Source organism: Salvelinus namaycush, chromosome 28, assembly GCF_016432855.1.
Source record: "Salvelinus namaycush isolate Seneca chromosome 28, SaNama_1.0, whole genome shotgun sequence".
Lineage (NCBI taxonomy): Eukaryota > Metazoa > Chordata > Actinopteri > Salmoniformes > Salmonidae > Salvelinus > Salvelinus namaycush.
The window spans coordinates 23,782,823-23,805,783 of NC_052334.1; the positions used below are offsets into that span (position 1 = coordinate 23,782,823).

Here is a 22,961-nt window from a genome sequence, read left to right on the forward strand (position 1 = left end):
TCATATCACCTTCACAACAGCATAAATGGGTAAAAGTAAATGTTTCCAGCAAAAACTTTAACATTTAAAGGATGAGTGGTTGTTTGCATACCTTACGTATGGTATCAATATACAGGACAGATGCATGAGGCTTACCATGAGAAACACAATACACAACTTTGGGGGAATTAATTTAATTACTTTTTCCAAGAATATACATGATCTGTTATTCTGGACTAAAGCATTAGAACAGTAATAGCAATTTATCTCACAAGGTTTTTTAGAAATTACTTGACTCAAGTTATTTTTCAGATTTATTTTTTGCCCTGTTGGTTTAGGCATATAAAGTCACATTGTGTATTAATGTTTTTTCTTTAGAGAACTTTTACAAAAATGTATGCATATGTGTATTATTTATATATAACATTTCCAAGTAAACATTCAGGTGGAAGTGGAGAGCACAATGACTCAGGGTGGGAGAAATGATCAAGGTAGTAAGTAGGGGTCATTTTTTATTTCCCATTTAGATGCAGAACACACTGTATAGAGATGTAGAGATGGCAGCGTTTCCACAACATACTGGGCATAGCTTGGTTAAGTCATTCTCTCCTTGATCACTTCACCCACAAAGGGTTGAGGATGTGTCCTTCAATAGGGAAGGCTTTAGGACCACTGCTACTCAACTCTTGTTCTGGAGGGCAGCAGGTTGAATGACTACACTAGATGGTCAGTCACTGTCACCTGGCCATTGGGGCTAAGTAACCTCTGATAAAGCTTGTAAATTCAGTGTGCCAGCCTACTTATTCTATACGCTGATGCTTGTTCCTCCAGAATTAAGAGCCTGAGATGAAGCAGTGCTTAAAACACCCTATTCTTTTTACATAGAGTTGGCAGCCCTGCACTCTTTTCCATGCACTTCAACTGGATGCTAAGGGTGAAGACAGTGACAACTGTAAGCTTGGTCTTGAAGATCATTTAATTTGCCAAACCACCATCTCACTACTCATCTGACAAAAAAAATCCCTTTGTTGTTCGAATCGTCACTCGCTCTTCTCCACTATATAAAAATACTCCCCCATGACCAAAATATTAGTTTTTAAATAAGGATCTCACCATGAACATTGGGAGAAAATTAATTTTTAAATATTTGTATATTTTTTTTAAACATAGTGACACCTCAGAATAACAGCAGCTGATGCTTACAGGGAGTTTGGAGACTGTCGTTACCGGCTATATAAGAGTGCACCGGGCTGACTAGATGGTGTTTCACTGCTTAGTAGGTACCAGCAGTCTGCTTAAAATTATGTATTGTCAATAAGACAGAGTACAAAGAAAATAAAGAATCCTTAGCATTGTAATCAAGACATTCATTTCATGGTCACAAAAATAATGTGTGTTGATTTAGTTGGCTAAATATATATATATATATATATTCTATATCATTCAATTAGAAATTTGTGGAGTATGAGTTCGTTTTCTGTACACAATACCAATTGAAAACTATTAGAGGCCCAGAGGTTGAATTGAGTTTTGAATGAGTAGTAATGGAGGGAGAGGGAACTAGAGTTCAGCATGCCGATTCATTTCAATTCCATAAAAGTCATTTTTCACTATTCACTAAAGAATGCTGGAATACTTTTTGAAAACACCCACATACAAAAAGGAATGTGATCCTCATCTTCCAGCAGTGCTGGAGCAACGCAACTCAAGTTATGAGAGGCAAGGAAATGGACTGGTTTGTAGTCACATAAAACACCTGTATAAACCTCAACCACATCTGACAAAGGCTTTTATAAACATTATTCCACATTAAACTTGGTCACACGATCAAAGATTTATTTTTCAGCTGACAAACATTTATATGAGGTGTGATTAAAAGGTTTATGCAGGTATTTTCAGCCTTTCGTGCTACATGTACTGCATCTTGATATTAATATCTATTTTGTTTCTGCTGTTGTGAAGACTATGAAATTCACATGACAAGAGCCTTGCACTAGAGAGAAAGCACATTGTTAATTAAATGGCACACAAAGCAACCAGCATTCAATTTCATCTTATCTAATGTCAACCAAGACCCCAATGACTTGCTTGTGATTTTGGAAATGATAGAGTGGGTTCTTTAAGTCAGTTGATCTGCGTGCCAGCTGCTCCAAACCTGTGGATGAGTGTTATAGTACCCAGACAACACATTTCACCGCACCTATCCAGTGTATGTGACAATAAAACAAACTTTTTATCCCTTCTCCACTATATGACAGAGTGGTAAACATCAAAATAAAGACATCACTGGTGAATTTCGATGCTGGAAAAGTGAGTGCATATGGAGCACAGGATGTTAAATTGCCTTTTTCCTTCACTGCTGTAGACAAAAGTTCAGACAAGGTCATTCCACTAACCATCTCATGTGGACCACTTGATTAAAATCAGCAATTAAGCAGAGATCCCAAAAGTTCACATTACAGTACTGTAAGTCTTATTAAACAAAACATCTAAAGGCAGAGAAAAACATCTACAACCAATCACCATCATCAATATCTACATAGAAAAAAGTTGGGTTTTGATTATAGATATATTATAATTAATGTCATAATTATGACCATTATTAATTATTGTCACCATTATAATCCTCATCTGTTTTTGTTCGAGGTTAGAACAGGGTGGGGGCTAAGGTGGAAGAGGAGGACAGTCATTGGGAGGAAGCCTTGGTGGCTATTGTGGAAACACAGTGTTGCTGGAAGTTGGGGGACATGGCTGAGTTACAGCCCAGTCTCTGGCGGGCGCCCTTCAGGTTCCCATCCCCCTCCACGATCCAGGGACTGCTGCTGGCATCCTTCCCCAGCATGCTGCAGCAGCCTGGGGAGCCAGGGGTTGGGGTTAGGCTGGGGGCTGTGGATACCATAGAGCTTAATTCCAGACCTTTGGGCTGCCCGCTGGTTGGGGGGCTGTCAGCGGAGTTAGCTTGGAGCACACTGGTGATGTGGGTAAGGAGGTCGTTGAAGAACTCTGGGACACCCTCGTAACCTGGAGACAGACGAGGACGAGCCATGAGACATGGCTGACTGATGCTTATATCCCATCTTCAATACAGTGGGAAACTGATGGTAACAGTCCAGGTAAAATGAGTGAAAATACTTATTTCTTCTATTTTGAGTGCCTAGCTTTAGTTGTTGAGGCACTGAGGGTGAATGTTTGAGGGATTTGCTCACTACCATTCTCCTCACACTCCAACCGTCAGAGGTGGCAACAGCGCGCAACCCAAGAACAGTGTTACCATAGTGACAACAGCCCTAGTCAAGAGAAAGGCATGCTAGACTCGCCTCAGAACGTGCTCAATTCTCATTTAACACTGCTGATGCCTCGGCTCTGTCTCCAAGCAAGACCATGTCAATCAGACCATTAGATTATATTGATCCCTAAGAGCAATCTCTCAAAGATTTGAAATTACTAACTGGTAGAGATTGTAAAACTGTCGTACGCCTACACAGGTGGACGGGTGGTATAAATGGCCATCCATCTTAGACTAAAGATAAACACACAAACCCATATCGACTCCTATCCCCTACGACAGAGGAACAAACCACTCACCAGGGAATGAATTGATGTCGATGACGGCGTGTTGGCCCGTAAGGTTGTTAATGATGACGTCAATGCCAAACAAGGACACGCCCAACTCCTGTCGCAAGGACCTGGACAACTCTCTGATGACATCATCACTGGGTGGCTGGGAGACCCCCTCCACGTTGTCCCTCTGTGGTAGGAAGAAAACTAAGTCTGAGTATACTGTACTAAGGGCATTCAATAACACACTGAGGTTTGGCTTAACACATAGAAATACATTGTATTCAGAAAGTATTCAGACCCCTGCACTTTTTTCACATTGTTACATTACAGCCTTATTCCAAAATGTATCAAATAATTTTTTCACCCTCAATGTACACACAATACCCCATAATGACAAAGCGAAAACTGATTTTTATAGATTTATAAAAAACTGAAATATTACATTTACATAAGTATTCAGATCCTTAGCCATGAGACTCGAAACTGAGCTCAGGTGCATCCTGTTTCCATTGATCATCCTTGAGATGTTTCACCTGTAGTAAATTCAATTGATTGGACATGATTTATTGAACCTTTATTTAACTAGGCAAGTCAGTTAATAAATTCTTATTTACAATGACGGCCTAGGAACAGTGGGTTAACTGCCTTGTTCAGTGGTAGAACGACAGATTTTTACCTTTTCAGCTCGGGGATAGCTGACAAGGTGCAGCAGATTGGACATGATTTGGAAAGGTTGTCTATATAAGGTCCCACTGTTGACAGTGCATGTCAGAGCAAAAACCAAGCCATGAGGTTGAAGGAAGAGCTTCGAGACAGGATTGTGTCGAGGCACAGATGTTGGGAAGGGTACTAAAAAATGTCTGTAGCATTGAAGGTCCCCAAGAACACAGTGGCCTCCATCATTCTTAAAATGGAAGAAGTTTGGAACCACCAAGACTCTTCCTAGAGCTGGCCGCCCTGAGCAATCGGGGGAGAAGGGCCTTGGGTAGGGAGGTGGCCAAGATCCCGATGGTCACTGACAGTGCTCAAGAGTTCCTCTGTGGAGATGGTTGTCCTTCTAGAAGGTTCTCCCATCTCTGCAGCACTCCACCAAATCAGGCCTTTATGGTACAGTGGCCAGATGGAAGCCACTCCTTGGTAAAAGGCACATGATCTAGCAACCGAAAGGTTGCTATGATCGAATCCCCGAGCTGACAAGGTAAAAATCTGTCGTTCTACCACTGAACAAGGCAGTTAACCCACTGTTCCTAGGCCGTGATTGTAAATAAGAATTTGTTATTAACTGACTTGCCTAGTTAAATAAAGGTTAAATAAAAAAATAAAATGACAGCCCGCTTGGAGTTTGCCAAAAGGCACCTAAAGGACTCTCTGACCATGAGAAACAAGATTCTCTGGTCTGATGAAACCAAGATTGAACTCTTTGGCCTGAATGCCAAGCCTAGAGGAAACCTGGCACCATCAATACGGTTAAGCATTGTGGTGCAGCATCATGCTTTGGGGATGTTTTTCAGTGGCAGGGACTGGGAAACTAGTCAGGATCGAGGGAAAGATGAACGAAGCAAAGTACAGAGAGATCCTTGATGGTTCTCAGACTGAGGTTCTCAGACTGAGGTGGAGGTTCACATTCCAACAGGACAAGTCTCAGAATATCCTTGAGTGGTCCAGCCAGAGCCCAGACTTGAACCTGGAGACCTGAAAATAACTGTACAGCGACGGTCCCCATCCAACCTGACAGAGATTGAGAGGATCTGCAAAGAAGAAATGGGAGAAACTCTCCAAATACAGGCTTGTGCCAAGCTTGTAGCGTCATACTCAAGAAGACTCAAGGCTGTAATCGCTGCCAAAGGTGCTTCAACAAAGTACTGAGTAAAGAGTCTGAATACTTTTTTATATACATTTGCAAAAATGTCTAAAAACCTGCTTTTGTTTGTCATTATGGGGTATTGTGTGTAGATTGTTTTTTAAAAACAATTTAACCCATTTGAGAATTAGGCTGTAACGTAACAATATGTGGAAAAAGTCAAGGGGTAAGAATACTTTCCGAATGCCTTGTAGGTGATATGATAAAAGCATGTTAGTGTACTGAACTTACAGATGTCAGGTCTGAAGAGGACTCTGGCTTTGATACGTTGTGGCTGTTGAAGAAAATTGCTTTTCTGTCTGTAATGGAGAAAACACATACTTTAGTCAGTTTCATGGGTGGCAGGTAGCCTAGTGGTTAGAGCGTTGGGCCAGTAACCGAAAGGTTGCTGGATCGAATCCCAGAGTTGACAAGGTAAAAATCTGTCGTTCTGCCCCTGAACAACGCAGTTAACCCACTGTTCCCCAGGCGCCGAAGATGTGGATTAAGGCAGCCCCCAACACCTCTCTGATTCAGAGGGGTTGGGTTAAATGCGGAAGACACATTTCAGTTGAATGCATTCAGTTGTACAATTGCCTAGGTATCCCCCTTTCCCTGATGACATTACATTTCTCATCTTCACCCTCAACTATTTGTTATGGATGTGCAGTTCTCATCTCTGGCACCAGGAGGCACAAGAGCAGCCATAAACATGGAATGATGAGGTGTACAAGTATGACATTCAAGTTTTATAAATCGTATGTACGAGATACGCATCATCTAACGAAATGCTTACTTGCAGGTTCCTTCGACAATAAGAAATAATTAAAGCTAAGAATACGAACATATAAATGGCAGTAGAATAGAATAATACATTTTAGCATCAGTATAATAAAGGAAGGCACAATTTATAGTACAATATTTACACGTATTGGGGAAGGGGGGAAATGAGGTGCAAGTGTATAAATTGAGCAATATAATAAGTGTCTTTTAGCAGCAGTTGTGATGTGTATAGCAGGAATGTGTGTGTGTGTGTGTGTGTGTGTGTGTGTGTGTGTGTGTGTGTGTGTGTGTGTGTGTGTGTGAGAGTGCTAAGGTACAAAGAATCAGAGCAAGTCCAGTTCAAGTGTTCAGCAGTTTGATTGCTTGAAGATAGAAACTGTCCCTGAGCCTGTTGGTATCAGACCATGTAACAGACCTCATGTTACCGTCTGCTCGACGGTAACGGACAGAACAGCTCGTGACTGGGGGTGTCTGGGGTCCTGTTCTCCTGGCCTTCCTCAGGCACCGTTTCAAGTCCTGGATGAGTGGGAGCACAGTCCCAGTGATGTACTGGGCCGTCTTCACCACCCGCTGGAGCAATTCCAGGCCGTGATGCAACCGGTCAGGATGCTCTTGATGGTGCAGCGGTAGTATTTGGAGAGGACATGGGGCGGCATGCCAAATTTCTTCAGTCGCTTTAGGAAGTAGAGACGCTGTTGCAACCTCTTGACAAGAGTGATGGTGTTGTTGGTCAATGTCATGTCCTCAGTGATGTGGACGCCGAGGAACTAAAACTCGTGACTCGCGCTACTGCAGTCCCATTGATGTGAATCGGGGCGTGTTCCCTCCGTTACATTCTGAAGTCAATAATCAACTCCTTTGATTTGCTGAAGTTGTTGTCATGACGCCACAATGCCAGTTCACTTTCCTCCTCCCTATAGGCTGACTCGTTGTTGTTGGTTATTAGGCCTACAACTGTGGTGTCGTTAGCAAACTTGATGGAGTTGGTGTCATGCAAAGCCACGCAGTCGTGGGTGAACAGGGAGTACAGCAGAGGACTGAGGACACACCCCATGGGGCACTTGTGTTAAGAGTCAGTGTGGAGGAGGTGTTGCCAATCCTCACAGCCTGTGCTCTGCTCGTCAGGAAGTCCAGGGTCCAGTTGCAGAGGGTGGTGTCCAGACCCAGAGCTTGGTGTTGAGCTTGGAGGGAACAATAGTGTTGAATGCTGTACTGTAGTCAATGAACAGTATTCTCACATAGGTGTTCATGTTGTCCAGATGTGTTGCGGCTGTGTGAATAGCGATGGAAATGGCATCTTCCGTGGATCTGTTGGAGCGGTAGGTAAATTGGAGTGGGTCCAGTGTGCTTGGCATGCTGGCCTTGATGTGGGCCATGACCAGCCTCTCGCCTCACTTCATGATCACTGAGGTGAGCGTGACGGGGCAGTACTTATATGGACATGTCACCTTGTTCTTCTGGGGCACTGGGATGATGGTGGTCTCCTTAAAGCAAGTGGGGACTACAGCCTGGTACAGGTTGAAGATGTCAGAAGACGCCCGCCAGCTGGTCAACACACACTATTACATTCAAATTCAAGGGCATTAATGGAAAGACACTGTTCAATAAAACATTGGCAGGGATGTAAGCATAAGTTAAATTCTAGGCTTGAGTATATTTGCTGCCGTTGGCCTTGCGTACATGTGTCCTTAGAACCCCAAGCAATTACATTTTTATGAGTGTTAAAGTAGCCATCTTTATTCTCTCCAACAAACATGCAAGAACCATGCTTTCCTCAACTTCTTGCCGGTTGACGTTTGTCAATAGTCCTGGGGGCAGAACTGAGCGATTATTTTCTTAGGCCAGCTGCAAAGTCTATTTGGGTATATTGTAAAAATTCATGAACACAAAAATTATATTTTTGGTCTTAATTTCAGGTTAGGGTTAGCAGTGTGGTTAAGGGTGGTATTAAGGTTAGGTTTAAAATCAGATTTATGACTGTGGCTGTGCCAGCTAGTGACCACTTCGCAGAGCTGCCTCCAGAACAAGATTCATGATGAAAACCTCTAACCTGCCAACTTCTTTCACGTTGGTTGATAGACGGGGGCATATGTATCTACGTGCTACTCAATTACCTTAACCATCTCTAATTATAAAAATAAAAAAAACACTGAAGCCACAGCATAACCAAACACAAATTAAGCTATACTGTATGAAAATAAACTCAATGTCTGACAAAAATCTAACTAACCCCAGTTTAAGTTCAATCATCCTACATAGGCAACAAACTTCCACTTGTACCATATGACAATACATCACACCATATCAATGGCCTTCATATACAGCCATTACTAGTCATGTGGCTGAGGGACAAACCGATTCACATTATCTAATCTTTTGTCTGACTCAGCACAGGGATGTCCTTCAAGCAAAAAGAGAACAGATTGATTTCCAGCCCGACCCAATGTAAAGGGAGTAATCGATTGTTCTACTTTTACAACTTCGCTACCAGTCACCCATTTGTAATAATTAACACTAAGAGAGGGCATTAAAGAATGAGAGGTGAGGAAGGATTGAAATAGAGGGAATAGGAGGATTCAGCCGTTGTCCAAAACGAGCCCAGGGCATTGTACTACTAGGGTGTACTAATACTGGAAGTGCTAGCTACACACAACATCCCCAGGAACGCTGAAGGGAACACTACTAAGCACATATCACCTCTGCTGGGGGCGTGGGCAGTGGGATGGGACCTTATCTTCTCTTGACACCAGGCCCTCTTTCACAACACTGAGGTGCTTAAAGGGGCAATCTGCAGTAGCTACATCCAGCGTTGGACTAATAAATGAATGTACCCATTGATTCTTAAAGAATATAACTTATAAATGCCTCATGAACTTAGTTCAACTGTCGTACCCCATTAGAACTCAAAATAAGATTATTTACAAACATTGGCGTAAAACAAAGTAAATGTAAACAAACACTGTATAGCTTCAAAACATGGTTAAAACTTTCATTTTGATATCATGTTTATAGCTCTGTCTATGAATTTGAGTGGTTACATTTTTCCAGACTCATCCCTCAGCTTTTTAATGAAACAGTGGCGAGGAGGACACTTATGGTTTCAACTGCCGATTGCCGCTTTAAACATTCAACCAACATTCCTCCCTTCCCTACCTCCGTTTGTCTGTTTATAATCTATTGTGTCTGCTCTATACAGAGTGCTGATTTATGTTTATTAAACTCCACAATACCATGGACAGGGCTGGACAGTACTCACTAACTGTGTATACAGTAGTAGAGGTGTGTTGCTGTGGTGTGTGTGTGGCAGGTTGGGGCACTTTACAGTATGTTTCATTGTGCTGGATGACACAGGAATGACCCTGGACTCTTTGCATAAGGCAAAGCAGATGATTCCACTGAAGCCCAGACTGGTTTGCATGAGGGCTTTTACTGTAGTGCATGCAAATGGAGCCGCTTCTTCTGTCAGGGCAAAGTTCAGATTACCTGAGCCTAACCAATGTGCTGATTGCCAAATTATGTTTCCTATCCAAAACGACTGTGTATTGTAATTCTCAATCCTACTGTTTACCTTGCTTTGTCAAAATAAATAGTTGACCAATATGTATAAACCAAATCCACTGCACTCGGCTCCCTTCTTTTAAAGAGAGAGGGAGTCCAGTCTCAAAGACGTTAAAAAGCCTAAGGTATTTTACTGGGTGTGTCAGGAGGACAGGAGTGCTGTGGGCCTCCCTCAGCATGGCACGCTGCGTGCCCATAAACAGACAGGGCAGGGCTTGACATTAACTTTTTTAGCCACTTGTCTTTCAGACAAGGTAGACCGATTTTTTGACTTGTCCGAAAGCTCAAGTCACTTGTCCCTCACCCAGAAATAGTCTCACACCATGGGCCAAAAAGGTGACAAAAAATGGTGTTGTATGATGCAAAGAACTACTTCACAAAATAACCTTTATTATTATCACTGGTATTGACAATTGAAGGTTGCTGGTCACTCATCCCATGTATTATATCTCCTGCCGTTGTGGCCTTGGGCAAGGCACTTAACCCTCCACAAAGTAAAACACTGCATTGGATTGGCTACTGTATAAAACATACGTGGTCTGTCAACCCTCCATCTGGAGAGCTACTGGGTGTGCAGGATTTTGATCCAACCCTGCTCAAACACACTAATTCTAAGAATACTTTGTCAGAATTACATGGCCAGTATTGAAGAGGAAAAATCCTAGCCAATTTTGAGCGCTTGAGAGACGGTTTTACAATCTGTGTATTCAGCATTGAATTCATCAACTGCACACCCGTATCAACTGCTTGTCAGCCATTTAGGAGTGCCGGTGGAAAGCTACACTACATGACCAAAAGTATGTGGACACCTGCTCGTTGAACATCTCATTACAAAATCATGGGCATTAATATGGAGTTGGTTCCCCCTTTGCTGCTATAACAGCCTCCACTCTTCTGGGAAAGCTTTCCACTAGATGTTTGAACATTGCTGTGGGGAATTGCGTCCATTCAGCCACAACAGCATTAGTGAAGTCAAGCTCTGGATGTTGGGCGATTAGGCCTGGCTCGTAGCCGTCTTTCCAATTCATCCCAAAGGTGTTCGATGGGGTTGTCAGGGCTCTGTGCAGGCCAGTCAAGTTCTTCCACACCAATCTCGACAAACCATTTATGTATGGACCTCGCTTTGTGCATGGGGGCATGATCATGCTGAAACAGGAAAGGGCATTCCCCAAACTGTTGCCACAAAGTTTGAAGCACAGAATCATCTAGAATGTCATCGTATGCTGTAGCGTTAAGATTTCCCTTCACCGGAACTAAGGTGTCTAGCCCGAACATTGAAAAACATCCCCAGATCATTATTCCTCCTCCACCAAACTTTACAGTTGGCACTATGCATTAGGGCATGTAGCATTCTCCTGGCATCCGCCAAAACCGGATTTGTCCACCGGACTGCCAGATGGTGAAGCGTGATTCATTACTCCAGAGAATGCGTTTCCACTGTACCAGAGTCCAATGGTGGGGAGCTTTATACCACTCCAGGCGACGCTTGGCATTGTGCATGGTGATCTAAGGCTTGTGTGTGGCTGCTCGACCATGGAAACCCATTTCATGAAGCTCTTGACAAACAGTTATTGTGCTGATGTTGTTTCCAGAGGCAGATTGGAACGCAGTAGTGAGTGCTGGTCAACATAGGAGACAATTTTTACGCACTACGCGCTTCAGCACTTGGCGATCCCATTCTGTGAGTTTGTGTGGCCTACCACTTCGCGGCTGAGCCTTTGTTGCTTCTAGACATTTCCACTTCACAATAACAGCACTTCCAGTTGACCGGGGCAGCTCTAGCAGGGCAGAAATTTGACGAACTGACTTGTTGGAAAGGTGGCGCGCTCACACACACAGTGTATTTTAGGACATCAAACCTGACATTAACTTCTCTTGGATAGGGGGCAGCATTTTCACGTTTGAATGAAAAGCATACTCAAATTCAACTGCCAGCTACTCATCCCCAGAAGATAAGATATGCATATTGTTAGTAGATTTGGATAGAAAACACTCTGAAGTTTCTAAAACTGTTTGAATCATGTCTGTGAGTATAACAGAACTTATTTAGCAGGCGAAGCCCCGAGGACAAACCATTCAGATTTTTTTTTTTTGAGGTCACTCTCTTTTCAATGAGTTTTCATTGGGAAACCAGATTTCTAATCGACCTGCTTGCAGTTCCTACCGCTTCTACTGGATGTCAACAGTCTTGAGAAATTGGTTGAGGTTATTCCTTTGTGTAATGAAGTACGGCCATCTTGAATGAGAGTCACATTAAGTGTCCTGTTAGATAGAAGCGCGTGAGCAGAAAGCTGGCTATAGTTGGTTTTAATCCTGTATTGAACACAGATCATCCCGTCTTCAATTTTATCGATTATTAACGTAAAGAAATACCTAAAGTTGTATTACAAAAGTAGTTAGAATTTTTTTCGCAAAGTTTACAGGTAACCTTTGAGATATTTTGTAGTCACGTTTGAGCAATTTGGAAGTGGTGTTTTTCTGGATCAAACGCGCCAAATAAATGGAAATTTTGGATATATATCGACGGAATTAATCGAACAAAAGGACCATTTGTGATGTTTATGGGACATATTAGAGTGCCAACAACAGAAGCTCGTCAAAGGCATTAATTATATTTTTATTTCTGCGTTTTGTGTCGCGCCTGCAGGGTTGAAATATACTTCTCTGTCCTTGTTTACTATTGTGCTATCCTCAGATAATAGCATTGTTTGCTTTCACCGAAAAGCCTATTTGAATTCTGACATGTTGGCTGGATTCACAACCAGTGTAGCTTTAAATTGGTAACTTTCATGTGTGATTTAATGAAAGTTTGATTTTTATAGTAATTTTCATAGTAATTAATTTGAATTTGGCGCTCTGCATTTTGCCAAGTGAGACAGTAGCGTCCCGCCTAAACTCAGATTTTTGGATATAAATATGAACTTTACCGAACAAAACATACATGTATTGTGTAACATGAAGTCCTATAAGTGTCATCTAAAGAAGATCATCAAAGGTTAGTGATTAATTTTATCTCTATTTCTGATTTTTGTTACTCCTCTCTTTGGCTGGAAAAATGGCTGTGTTTTCTGTGGCTATCTACTGACCTAACATAATCGTTTGGTGTGCTTTCGCCGTAAATCCTTTTTGAAAACAGACATGTTGGCTAGATTCACAATAAGTGTAGCTTTAATTTGGTGTCTTTCATGTGTGATTTCATGAAAGTTTGATTTTTATAGTAATATATTTGAATTTGGCGCTCTGCATTTTTACTGGCTTTTGGCCAAGTGGGACGTTAGCGTCCCACATATCCTAGAGAAGTTAATGCAAGCTAATAACTAAATAGTTAACTAGCGAGATAGCCAATTCAAAACATTGTGTAGTTTGGCTGTTATCTGCGCAAATCTCTCTCCCCCCCATCTGGCAACGACCCACTGGCACACACACACACAGGTGATGCACACACCATGACTTTTCCAGGACTAAAATGAGCTATAACGGAGCAAATAACTCACTAGCAATGAATATCAACAAATGTGCAAACGCGGCTCGCATTGATCTCAAAAACGCATCTCGCGACTGCATGATTGAAAGACCGCTTGTGCCGGTCAATGCAGGCCTACAACAATTAGACTCTGGTGCAATCTGCAGTGATTAGGACAACAGTGACCAAAACATTGCACCCAGAGGACATTGATCCAATTCAGAACGAGTAAGCTAATTTGATAGTGATTTTTTGTGTGAATTTTTTTACTTGTCCATTTGGACAATTTAAATCTACAATCTGCTTGTACAACAATTGTTTTTACTGCCAAGGGCAAGCCGACAAGCTTGAAAGTCGAGCCTTGCAGGGTCTCCTCCTCACCTGCTGGTCCAGCGGGGAAGTTCTTCAGGGAGGGTCTCTCCACCAGCGTGTAGGACTCCCCCACAACAAACACCTTGTAGAGCACCGCGTTGTGGTTAATGAAGCTCTGGATCACACATGGAGGCTTCACACCCTTCAGGTCCTCCTCACTAAAAATGATGGCCATCTGTGGAGGGAGAAGAGGTCATCAATACATTTAGAATTTTATTTCAACCAATAACCTGCTCGCATACCATGCAATCCATCCAACCAGTTTACGGCCTTGACTTGTTCAATGAGAGAAAGATGGCGCCGACAGATAGGGAAGCCGTGCTTCTAGCTCCTAAGCAAATAACCCCTCACTCACAGGAAAATAATCTCTCACTCAACGTCAACAAAACAAAAGGAGCTGATCATGGACTTCAGGAAACAGCAGAGGGAGCCCCCCCCCCCCATCCACGGGACTGCAGTGGAGAATGTGGAAAGCTTCAAGTTCCTCTGCATACACATCACTGACAAACTGAAATGGTCCACCCACACAGACAGTGTGGTGAAGAAGGCACAACAGCACCTCGTCAACCTCAGGAGGCTGAGGAAATTTGGCACCTAAAACCCTCAAACTTTCACAGATGCACAATTGAGAGCATCCTGTCGGGCTGTAACACCTCCCGGGACAGTAACTACACCGTCCGCAACCGCAGGGCTCCCCAGAGACTGGTGCGGTCTTGCCAACACATTACTTGAGGCAAACTACCTGCCCCCATGACACCTACAGCACCCGATGTACAGGAAGACCAAAAAAAATCATCAAGGACAAGAACCACTCGAGTCACTGCCTGTTTACCCCGCTATCATCCAGAAGGCGAGGTCAGTAAAGGTGCACCAAAGCTGGGACTGAGACTGAAAAACAGCTTCTATCTCAAGGCCATCAGACTGTTAAATAGCCATCACTAGCACCTTAGAGGCTTCTGCCCTATATATATATATATATAGACTTGAAATCATTGGCCACTTTAATAATGGAACACTAGTCACTTTAATAATGTTTACATATTTTGCATTACTCATCTCATATGTATATACTGTATTCTATTACACTGTATTTTAGTCTATGCCACTGAGATATTGCTCATCCAAATATTTAGATATTCTTAATTACATTCCTTTACTTTAGATTTGTGTGTATTGTTGTGAAATTGTTAGATATTACGGCACTGTTGGAGCTAGAAACACAAGCATTTCACTAGAGCCACAATAACATCTGCTAAACATGTGTATGTGACCAATAAAATTTGATTTGATATATGAATATGAATGTTGACTGACGGACAAGCAGCTACTGATTTTGGCAGGGTTGCCACAGTCAGAGAACTCTAGTGTGTTTGATGATGTAGTTTGGTGCAGTGTTAAATGATTATCTAGTTAGAGACACTAATGGATTACAGAGATTTAGCTAACGATCGAGGGTGTGACTAATCTGTGACCCTAAGCGCTTCATGACCCTGGTGGCTCTTACCTCGTGGGAGTTGGTTCCATGGGCTACTCGTGTTTTGCAAACTGATAGACGGAGGAAGAGAAAGAAGAACAGGTTGAGAATGTTAGTCAAGAAACCACACTTCCCCAATGACCTGAGTGTTGAGAAAAAAGATGACAACAGGTTATTTCCACACTGACCACAACTTTCAAAACCACCTCCATAAATGGATGTCTGCAGACATGAATTGTGTGTAAATTGGCCATACAAGGTGGTTTAAAAGTAACTGAGGGTTTGGAAAAAAAACAAGTCTAAAAATAAACTTCTTAGATAGTTATAGTTCAACACTGAAGAGTAATCATGATTTTAAATAATAAACTAATTGCTGTGCAGCTTATAAGTGTGGATACTAAAACCAGGTTTGTTTATAGAGATTTGGGCAGTTTTCTTTCACTGTTAATTTTTTAGTTTTTTAACAAAGTTAGGAGGAAGGACCAGGTATAATATGGGTTGAGTCAGAGATTTGGATATAATGACGAGATAACTATGTCTCCAACCTAACAATGGGATTCGTGGTCCCCAGATCAGAACGGCGGGCTGTCCAGTTCCCGTCTATTCCTCTCTTTGGATTGGTGGATACATCAAATTATTTTAATACTTTTTTGAATATTCGATGAGGGGTGTTGACATCAACTGCCTGTATTAAATGGAGAGAGATGCTATGCTACTAGCCTCATGTCATGAATACGCATAGTCAGAGATTACTCCGCATAGTCAGAGATTACTCCGCTATAAAGTGTTTTTTCTCAGTTGCCGGGATGTCACGTCCTACTTATATCAGTACACTCGTAACAACCAAAGCATTACAAAACGTATATTTGCGCAAATAAATCTTTAAAAAAAATTTGCTGACCAAATTCGACACTCATTGACCTCCATACAAAAACTCCTCGCTTGGTGAGCGAAAGAAACGAAACAATGTCACCTGCTAGAGAAGACAGATTTATGTCCCAGTTATGCATCTCGCGTCGCCTCTTACGCTCTGGTCGAGTGACAATTCCTCTATCAAATACAAAAGGGAGGGACTTACTAAAGGGGAATGTGAGTCCATGCTTCTCAATCTGCTCCAGCGTGTCTGGACCACACTCAGTGTTCAGAACCATGAACGGGGGAGAGCAGATCCTCTTATCTAGTGAGAGAAGGATCGAGAGGGAGAGAAAGAGGGGGGAGGAGAGGAAGGAAAGGAGATGAGTAAGAGAGTCGGATGGAAAACACCATCTCAATATCAGTGAATCTGTTGAATGAAGAAAATCCTTAAGCATGTCATTCAGAAGTCGACAATAGACTTTTTTTGTTACAGCATGACTAACCAAGAAGACTCTCACACACACAGAAACTTAAAGCACATTGACTGATGTATTCTCTCAGAGATAGCTAGGTTTTTACCTGTGACCCTACTCAGACAGCCAAAACAATAACAAGAGAGCGACTTGTCATCGGAGCCATATACTACATACAGTTTATGTCGGAAGTTTACATACACCGAAACCAAATACATTTAAACTCAGTTTTTCACAATTCCTGACATTTAATCCAAATAAAAATTCCCTGTCTTAGGTCAGTTAGGATCACCACTTTATTTTAAGAATGTGAAATGTCCGAATAATAGTAGAGAATTATTTTTTCAGCTTTTATTTCTTTCATCACATTCCTAGTGGGTCAGAACTTTACATAAACAATTTAAAGGCAATGCTAATTGAGTGTAACTTGGGTCAAACGTTTTGGGTAGCCTTCCACAAGCTTCTCACAATAAGTTGGGTGAACTTTGGCCCATTCCTCCTGACAGAGCTGGTGTAACAGTCAGTTTTGTAGGCCTCCTTGCTCACACATGCTTTTTCAGTTCTGCCAACAAATTTTCTATAGGATTGATGTCAGGGCTTTCTGATGGCCATTCTAATACCTTGACTTTGTTGTCCTGAAGCCATTTTGACACAACTTTGGAAGCATGCTTGGGGTCATTGTCCATTTGGAAGACCCATTTGCGACCAATCTTTAACTTCCTGACTGATGTCTTGAGATGTTGCTTCAATATATCCACATAATTTTCCTGTCTCAGGATGCCATCTATTTTGTGAAGTGCACCAGTCCCTCCTGCAGCAAAGCACCCCCACAATATGATGCTGCCACACCCCCGTGCTTCACGGTTGGGATGGTGTTCTTTGGCTCGCAAGACTCCCCATTTTTCCTCCAAACATAACGATGGTCATTATGACCAAACAGTTCTATTTTTGTTTCATCAGACCAGAGTACATTTCTCCAAAAAGTATGATCTTTGTCCCCATGTGCAGTTGCAAACCGTAGTCTGGCTTTTTTATGGTGGTTTTGCAGCAGTGGCTACTTCCTTGCTGAGCGGCCTTTCAGGTTATGTCGATATAGGACTCGTTTTACTGTGGATATAGATACTTTTGTACCTGTTTCCTCCAGCATCTTCACAAGGTCCTTTGCTGTTGTTCTAGGATTGAATTGTGCTTTTCGCGCCAAAGTACGTTCATCTCTAGGAGACAGAACGTATCTCCTTCCTTAGCGGTATGACGGCTGCGTGGTCCTATGGTGTTTATACTTGTGTTCTATTGTTTGTACAGATGAACGTGGTACCTTCAAGCGTTTGGAAATTGCTCCCAAGGATGAACCAAACTTGTGGAGGTCTACAATTCTTTTTCTGAGGTCTTGGCTGATTTCTTTTGATTTTCCCATGATGTCAAGCAAAGAGGCACTGAGTTTGAAGGTAGGCCTTGAAATACATCCACAGGTACACCTCCAATTGACTCAAACTATGTCAATTAGCCTATCAGAAGCTTCTAAAGCCATGACATCATTTTCTGGAATTTTCCAACCTGTTTAAAGGCACAGTCAACTTAGTGTATGTAAACTTCTGAACACTGGACTTGTGATACAGTGAATTATAAGTGAAATAATCTGTCTGTAAACAATTGTTGGAAAAATTACTTGTGTCATGCACAAAGTAGATGTACTAACCGACTTGCCAAAACTATAGTTTGTTAACAAAAGATTTGTGGAGTGGTTGAAAAACTAGTTTTAATGACTCCAACCTAAGTATATGTAAACTTCCGACTTCAACTGTACGTGGTTTGAGAAGTTAGCAAGGTAAATTTGGTCAACTGAGTTCAACTTGGAAAAGCCAGTACCACGAAAACAGCTCACCATTTAGCCAGGCACATTTCTAATGGTAATTTAGCAGACAGTCTTATCCAGAGCGACTTACAGGAAGGTGCTCCTGCATTAATAAGCACACCAAAGATGGCATCAACGATAAGAAATAAAATAAAGACGGCACTTCTAAGCCCAATTCACACCATAGCTTGTTGAATTTGCAAGATAACTGTTCTTTCATTTTTGCACAAATGAAATTGTGGAACTGACTCGCCCATATATTGATGCTTCAGTAATGTCTCAATGAAGAGTTCGGAGTTCGATTAGCCACCTGCGGCATGCATGTGCAGTTACAAGCCTGCTAGATTTAGTGGCAGGCAGACGAGCAATATCCACCGTCATAGTACGGATGAAGCCTGAGCTGGAATGTGAAGCTAACTGAAACTTTAGAAAACCCTGAGTAGATCTAACTTAGAGACAGAAGGCCATGCTATTTCAGACAAACACACACCATCTGTGTGCATGTCTGTACACCGACATCACTCCGTTCCTTTCATCCCTACAGCTGGATTAGAGAACAAACACCAAACACACAGTCACCACCTGAGGGAGGAGCAGAGGAGAGAAAGAGAGAGGAGCATAGTCTCTTGTTCAAATAAATAAACCAGGAAGCTGCCAACCCTGCTTGTTGTTCTGGCCTGCTACACCCGGAGAACATACAACACAGACACCATTGCACCAGACAGACAGACAGAACAGAAACAGACAGACAAACAACGAAGACTACTAGACAGACAACATTATACATGAGACAAGTCCACAGTTCTTACAAAAGCAGACAGGTGTACATGCAGTGCATGTACAGTACAGATACACAGGATGGGTGTGTTTGTCAAACACAGACGCTAGCACTTTGGGGAATCAAATAAGAGCATAATTCTCATCATGTTTACATCATGCCCTGACGCAGTGGCTGTCTCACCATCTCCCGTGATAAGACTTGATGTAAGAGGTTCTGACACCCCAGGAAACAACAGACAAACATCCTGCAGCTACAACACAGCAAACCTCCCCTAATTTTAAGCCTATATTTAAGTTCTGGCGCTCTGCGGCCCATTTTCTGGCTATTGGAGATAAGGTGGCTCATTTGACATATTGCCACAAGAAATCAGTGTCCAGGCCAAACCAAACACTGGCATATTGGTGCAGATGACAAAAACACTAGTGTTTGTGTTGCGTGGGCAATGTGATATCAGTGCTTCCGGTGAGTTGTGCTGGGGTCAGGAAAATCCCACAGGCCTGTAATACACTGGCTACAGTACCCTGCATGCTGCTGAGCTGTGGGCACAGAGAGACTACGCAGACACAGCTCAATGATCCCATCGTGGAAGTGTGGTGTGTACACTACACACAAAGACTTGCGCATTTGACAAGTCATGGAGTGAAAGTCCAGGCCATGAGCAGCTGACTCAGGAGGGGAGGAGTGACTGGGGAAATAGGGGGGGTCACCAGGGCAATGTCTTTTGAGTGGCAGAGTCAAGCAACGGGTCCGCTTCCCGTTTTGCCGGCTCCGTTGTTCAGCATTTAATAGGCTACATTACATGCGGTGCCAATCACAATCCACTGATACTCATAGGGTAGGTTATTTTCAAACCAAAAACATACACAACCTGTCTTCATTTAAAAGAATCAACAAAAAACATTATAGAATTATGAACCCAACGAATACAAGTTAAAATAAACACATACGGTTGCTTTCAGACTGATTTGATGGTTGCTAAACATAGAACAAAGGACCCAGTTACAAACAAACACAATTGTTAATACAAGACAATTGATTCTGCTCTGTGCTCCTTAACTTGTAGGTCTGTGGTGCTCCTGTTCTGTCAGTGGAGACGTAGCAGCAGCCTAGGAGTGCGGTGTGATGAAGAGCCGTGAAGGGTTTACCCATCACATCACCCCACTGAGCGGAGCTCCAAATTCACACTCACCGACTGTCACACCGCTGTTGTTATGGGAGAGGGGGTAAGAATGTCAGACTAACGTCATTAAAAAACAACCCAAAGACCCAACAACACGTATTTGAATTGTGAGAATAAACTAAAATACATTGTAAATCCAAAAAGGCTTCCCATACCTTTGGATATCTCCTGTCCTGACTTGAGCAAACAAAAAGACTAAAAGGCACGGTTGGAAGCTTTGGGCCTAGAGAGAGGAGGGGATATGACGAAGGTAGTGATGGTGAGTGTCTGTTATGTGTTGGTGTCATGCTTGGACCTGGCCGTTTGGCTCGGAGTGCAGGGGAGCAATCTCTTCCTCTGTCTAAACACTGTGTGCACTCAGCAGACCCACTGGAGCCACAGCAGACGTTTACAGGACGTCAGTCCGACTCGGAGTAACACGGCACACAGCACCGGCTGGCCTGGCGCCCTTGAACCATTCAGGGGGTGGGTATCCAGACTAGGACCGTACCAGACCCAATCCTACCATTAAAAAAAAAACACCCAGTTAAAATGGAGAAGTTCTCATTTTAAAGGATGTCATCACTAGGGTTTGATCCATAAGGGACAGAGCAGGACAGACTTAAGGTGGCCTGGCTGAGTGGACTGTTCATACCAGGCACCGGTGAAGTCTTTCCATACAGGCAAGCAGCCACCAGTGAAACTGAGCCTCACATTTTCTTTGCAAAAGTTATTATCAGCATTATCAGAGGATTATGAAGTAGGCCTATACTGATACAATTCCAGTATTGACAATAGATTGAAATCTAATGTTACTATTCAGCGCTACATTCTAGTAACACAGCATTCTGGAACATACCCCATGACCAGAACCAGGAATCTAGAATGTTCCATATCCTGCTGTGAGGAGCTTCCGCTCCCAATTATACTGACTAATTATTCATTTCTAATCACAGACAATAACGACATTCATCTTTGTGAGAGAACAACCCCTGACTCGACGTCGTAGAGCATCTCCGCAAACGTTTGATTACCTTCATCAAATCAGACAGACCAGATCCATAACGGAACAGTGAACTGTTTTGAAGGCAGTCGTTGCGTAAGCAAGGCAATCAATCAGTCCTTTTTATTCAGCCCATGCTGACTGTTCTGCGCTGGGTTTGGGGCCTGGATGTGTGCGGTCCTCAGCAGTCACTCCTGGCTGTTTATCTTTAATATGCTGCGCCTTTGTTTAAATATTGATTACTCGCATCAGCAGGACACTTGTTATTGTTGGTCGCATTTGAAACACGGTAACTAAGGCGAGGATTTATGTGAACATTAAATACTTCCCACATAACAAAGCACTCTACCATAATCCAGTTAAATACCTCGAGCATAGTTCAGTTTGATTCCACAAAAACATATCTTAATTTAAGGATGTCCCAGTTCCTTTCTTTTGAAGTGGAAAAGAAATATCAAGATGAAGAGCCTCAAGAATGAGATCCTTCACGTTACACAACCTGACAACTGTTGCCATCTTTACAAACACCAAGTGAAATAAAGGCACCAAAGCTGACTTCTAAACGGAAAAGAGTGGATTCCACCACCTAAAGTAAAAAACTGCCCTGCTCTGTTTCACAAGAGAAACACAAAACCGACGTAGACAATACTCTGTAAAGCTGAACCATGAGTCATGTGGTGGAGGAAACCAGTGGGACCAGGAGAACTAACCCGTCTAGTTAGTTAGACAAACACCTGCCTGCACAGTGCTGCACAGACACTTTACAGAGCTGCCTACTGATCCCCACATTCTCCAAGTACAGTTAGGAAAGTTTCAAGGCCCAGTGCAGTCAAAAACGTGATTTTCCCGCATTTTATATATATTTCCACACTATGAGGTTGGAATAATACTGTGAAATTGTGAAAATTATAATGCCCTTTTAGTGTAAGAGCTTTTTAAAAAGATCACCTGGAATTTCAGCTTGTTTTGGCGGGATGGAGTTTTGGCCTGCCTGGTGACATCAGGTGGTAAATTAGGTAATAGACCAATCAAAAAGAGAGTTCAAAACCTCTATGCCAATAACAGCTAGTTTTTAGTTTCCCCCTCTCCACTCAGACCACTCCCAAAATTCTTGCTTGAGAAATTGCTCTTTGCTAAGAAGCCATTTTTGCTTCTTTTTGACCAATTATCGGGAGAGGCGAAGGTCGAATCATGCGTCCTCCGAAACAAGACCCGCCAAGCCGTGCTTCTTAAGACCCGCTCGCTTAACCCGTAAGCCAACTGCACCAATGTGTCGGAGGAAACACTGTTCAACTGGCGACGGAACTCAGCCTGTAGGCGCCCGGCCCGCCCCCTCCCCCTAATCCCTCTCCTAACCCGGACGAGGCTGGGCCAATTGTGCTCCGCCCTATGGGACTCCCGGTCACGGCCGGTAATGACACAGTCTGAGATGGAACCCCAGGCTGTAGTGACACCGCAACACGGCGATGCAGAGCCTTAGACCGCTGCGCCACTCGGGAGGCCCTCTTTCTGACCATTTTAATTAAAACAAACACAGCAATGTACTTAAATTGTTACCAGCTGCATTGGACCTTTATAATGTATCTGCTTAAAAGCAAACACACACACACACACACACACACACACACACACACACACACACACACACACACACACACACACACACACACACACACACACACACACACACACACACACACACACACACACACACACACACACCTCTAGTGCTTCCTCCTATTGAGCAATACTCTCAGCTAGCCCTCTGACCATTGCAAGCGCGTCGCCACAGCCTCTGGTACTGGGGA

General features: G+C 42.8%; 1 protein-coding gene across 2 annotated transcripts in view; it reads right to left on the minus strand.

Moving 5' to 3' along the window:
- Window positions 1-157: 157 nt before the first annotated feature.
- The window catches only part of LOC120023839 (inositol-tetrakisphosphate 1-kinase-like), a 66,329-nt gene continuing 43,525 nt past the window's right edge, over window positions 158-22,961 (minus strand). For both annotated transcript variants that reach the window (XM_038967957.1, XM_038967956.1), the window contains 6 exons: window positions 16,109-16,207; window positions 15,061-15,101; window positions 13,566-13,731; window positions 5,633-5,700; window positions 3,565-3,727; window positions 158-3,000 (listed from right to left, as the gene is read on the minus strand). In XM_038967957.1, the coding sequence (XP_038823885.1) occupies window positions 2,666-3,000; window positions 3,565-3,727; window positions 5,633-5,700; window positions 13,566-13,731; window positions 15,061-15,101; window positions 16,109-16,207 (872 nt within the window). In that variant the 3' untranslated portion in view covers window positions 158-2,665. The remainder of the gene's footprint in view (window positions 3,001-3,564; window positions 3,728-5,632; window positions 5,701-13,565; window positions 13,732-15,060; window positions 15,102-16,108; window positions 16,208-22,961) is intronic.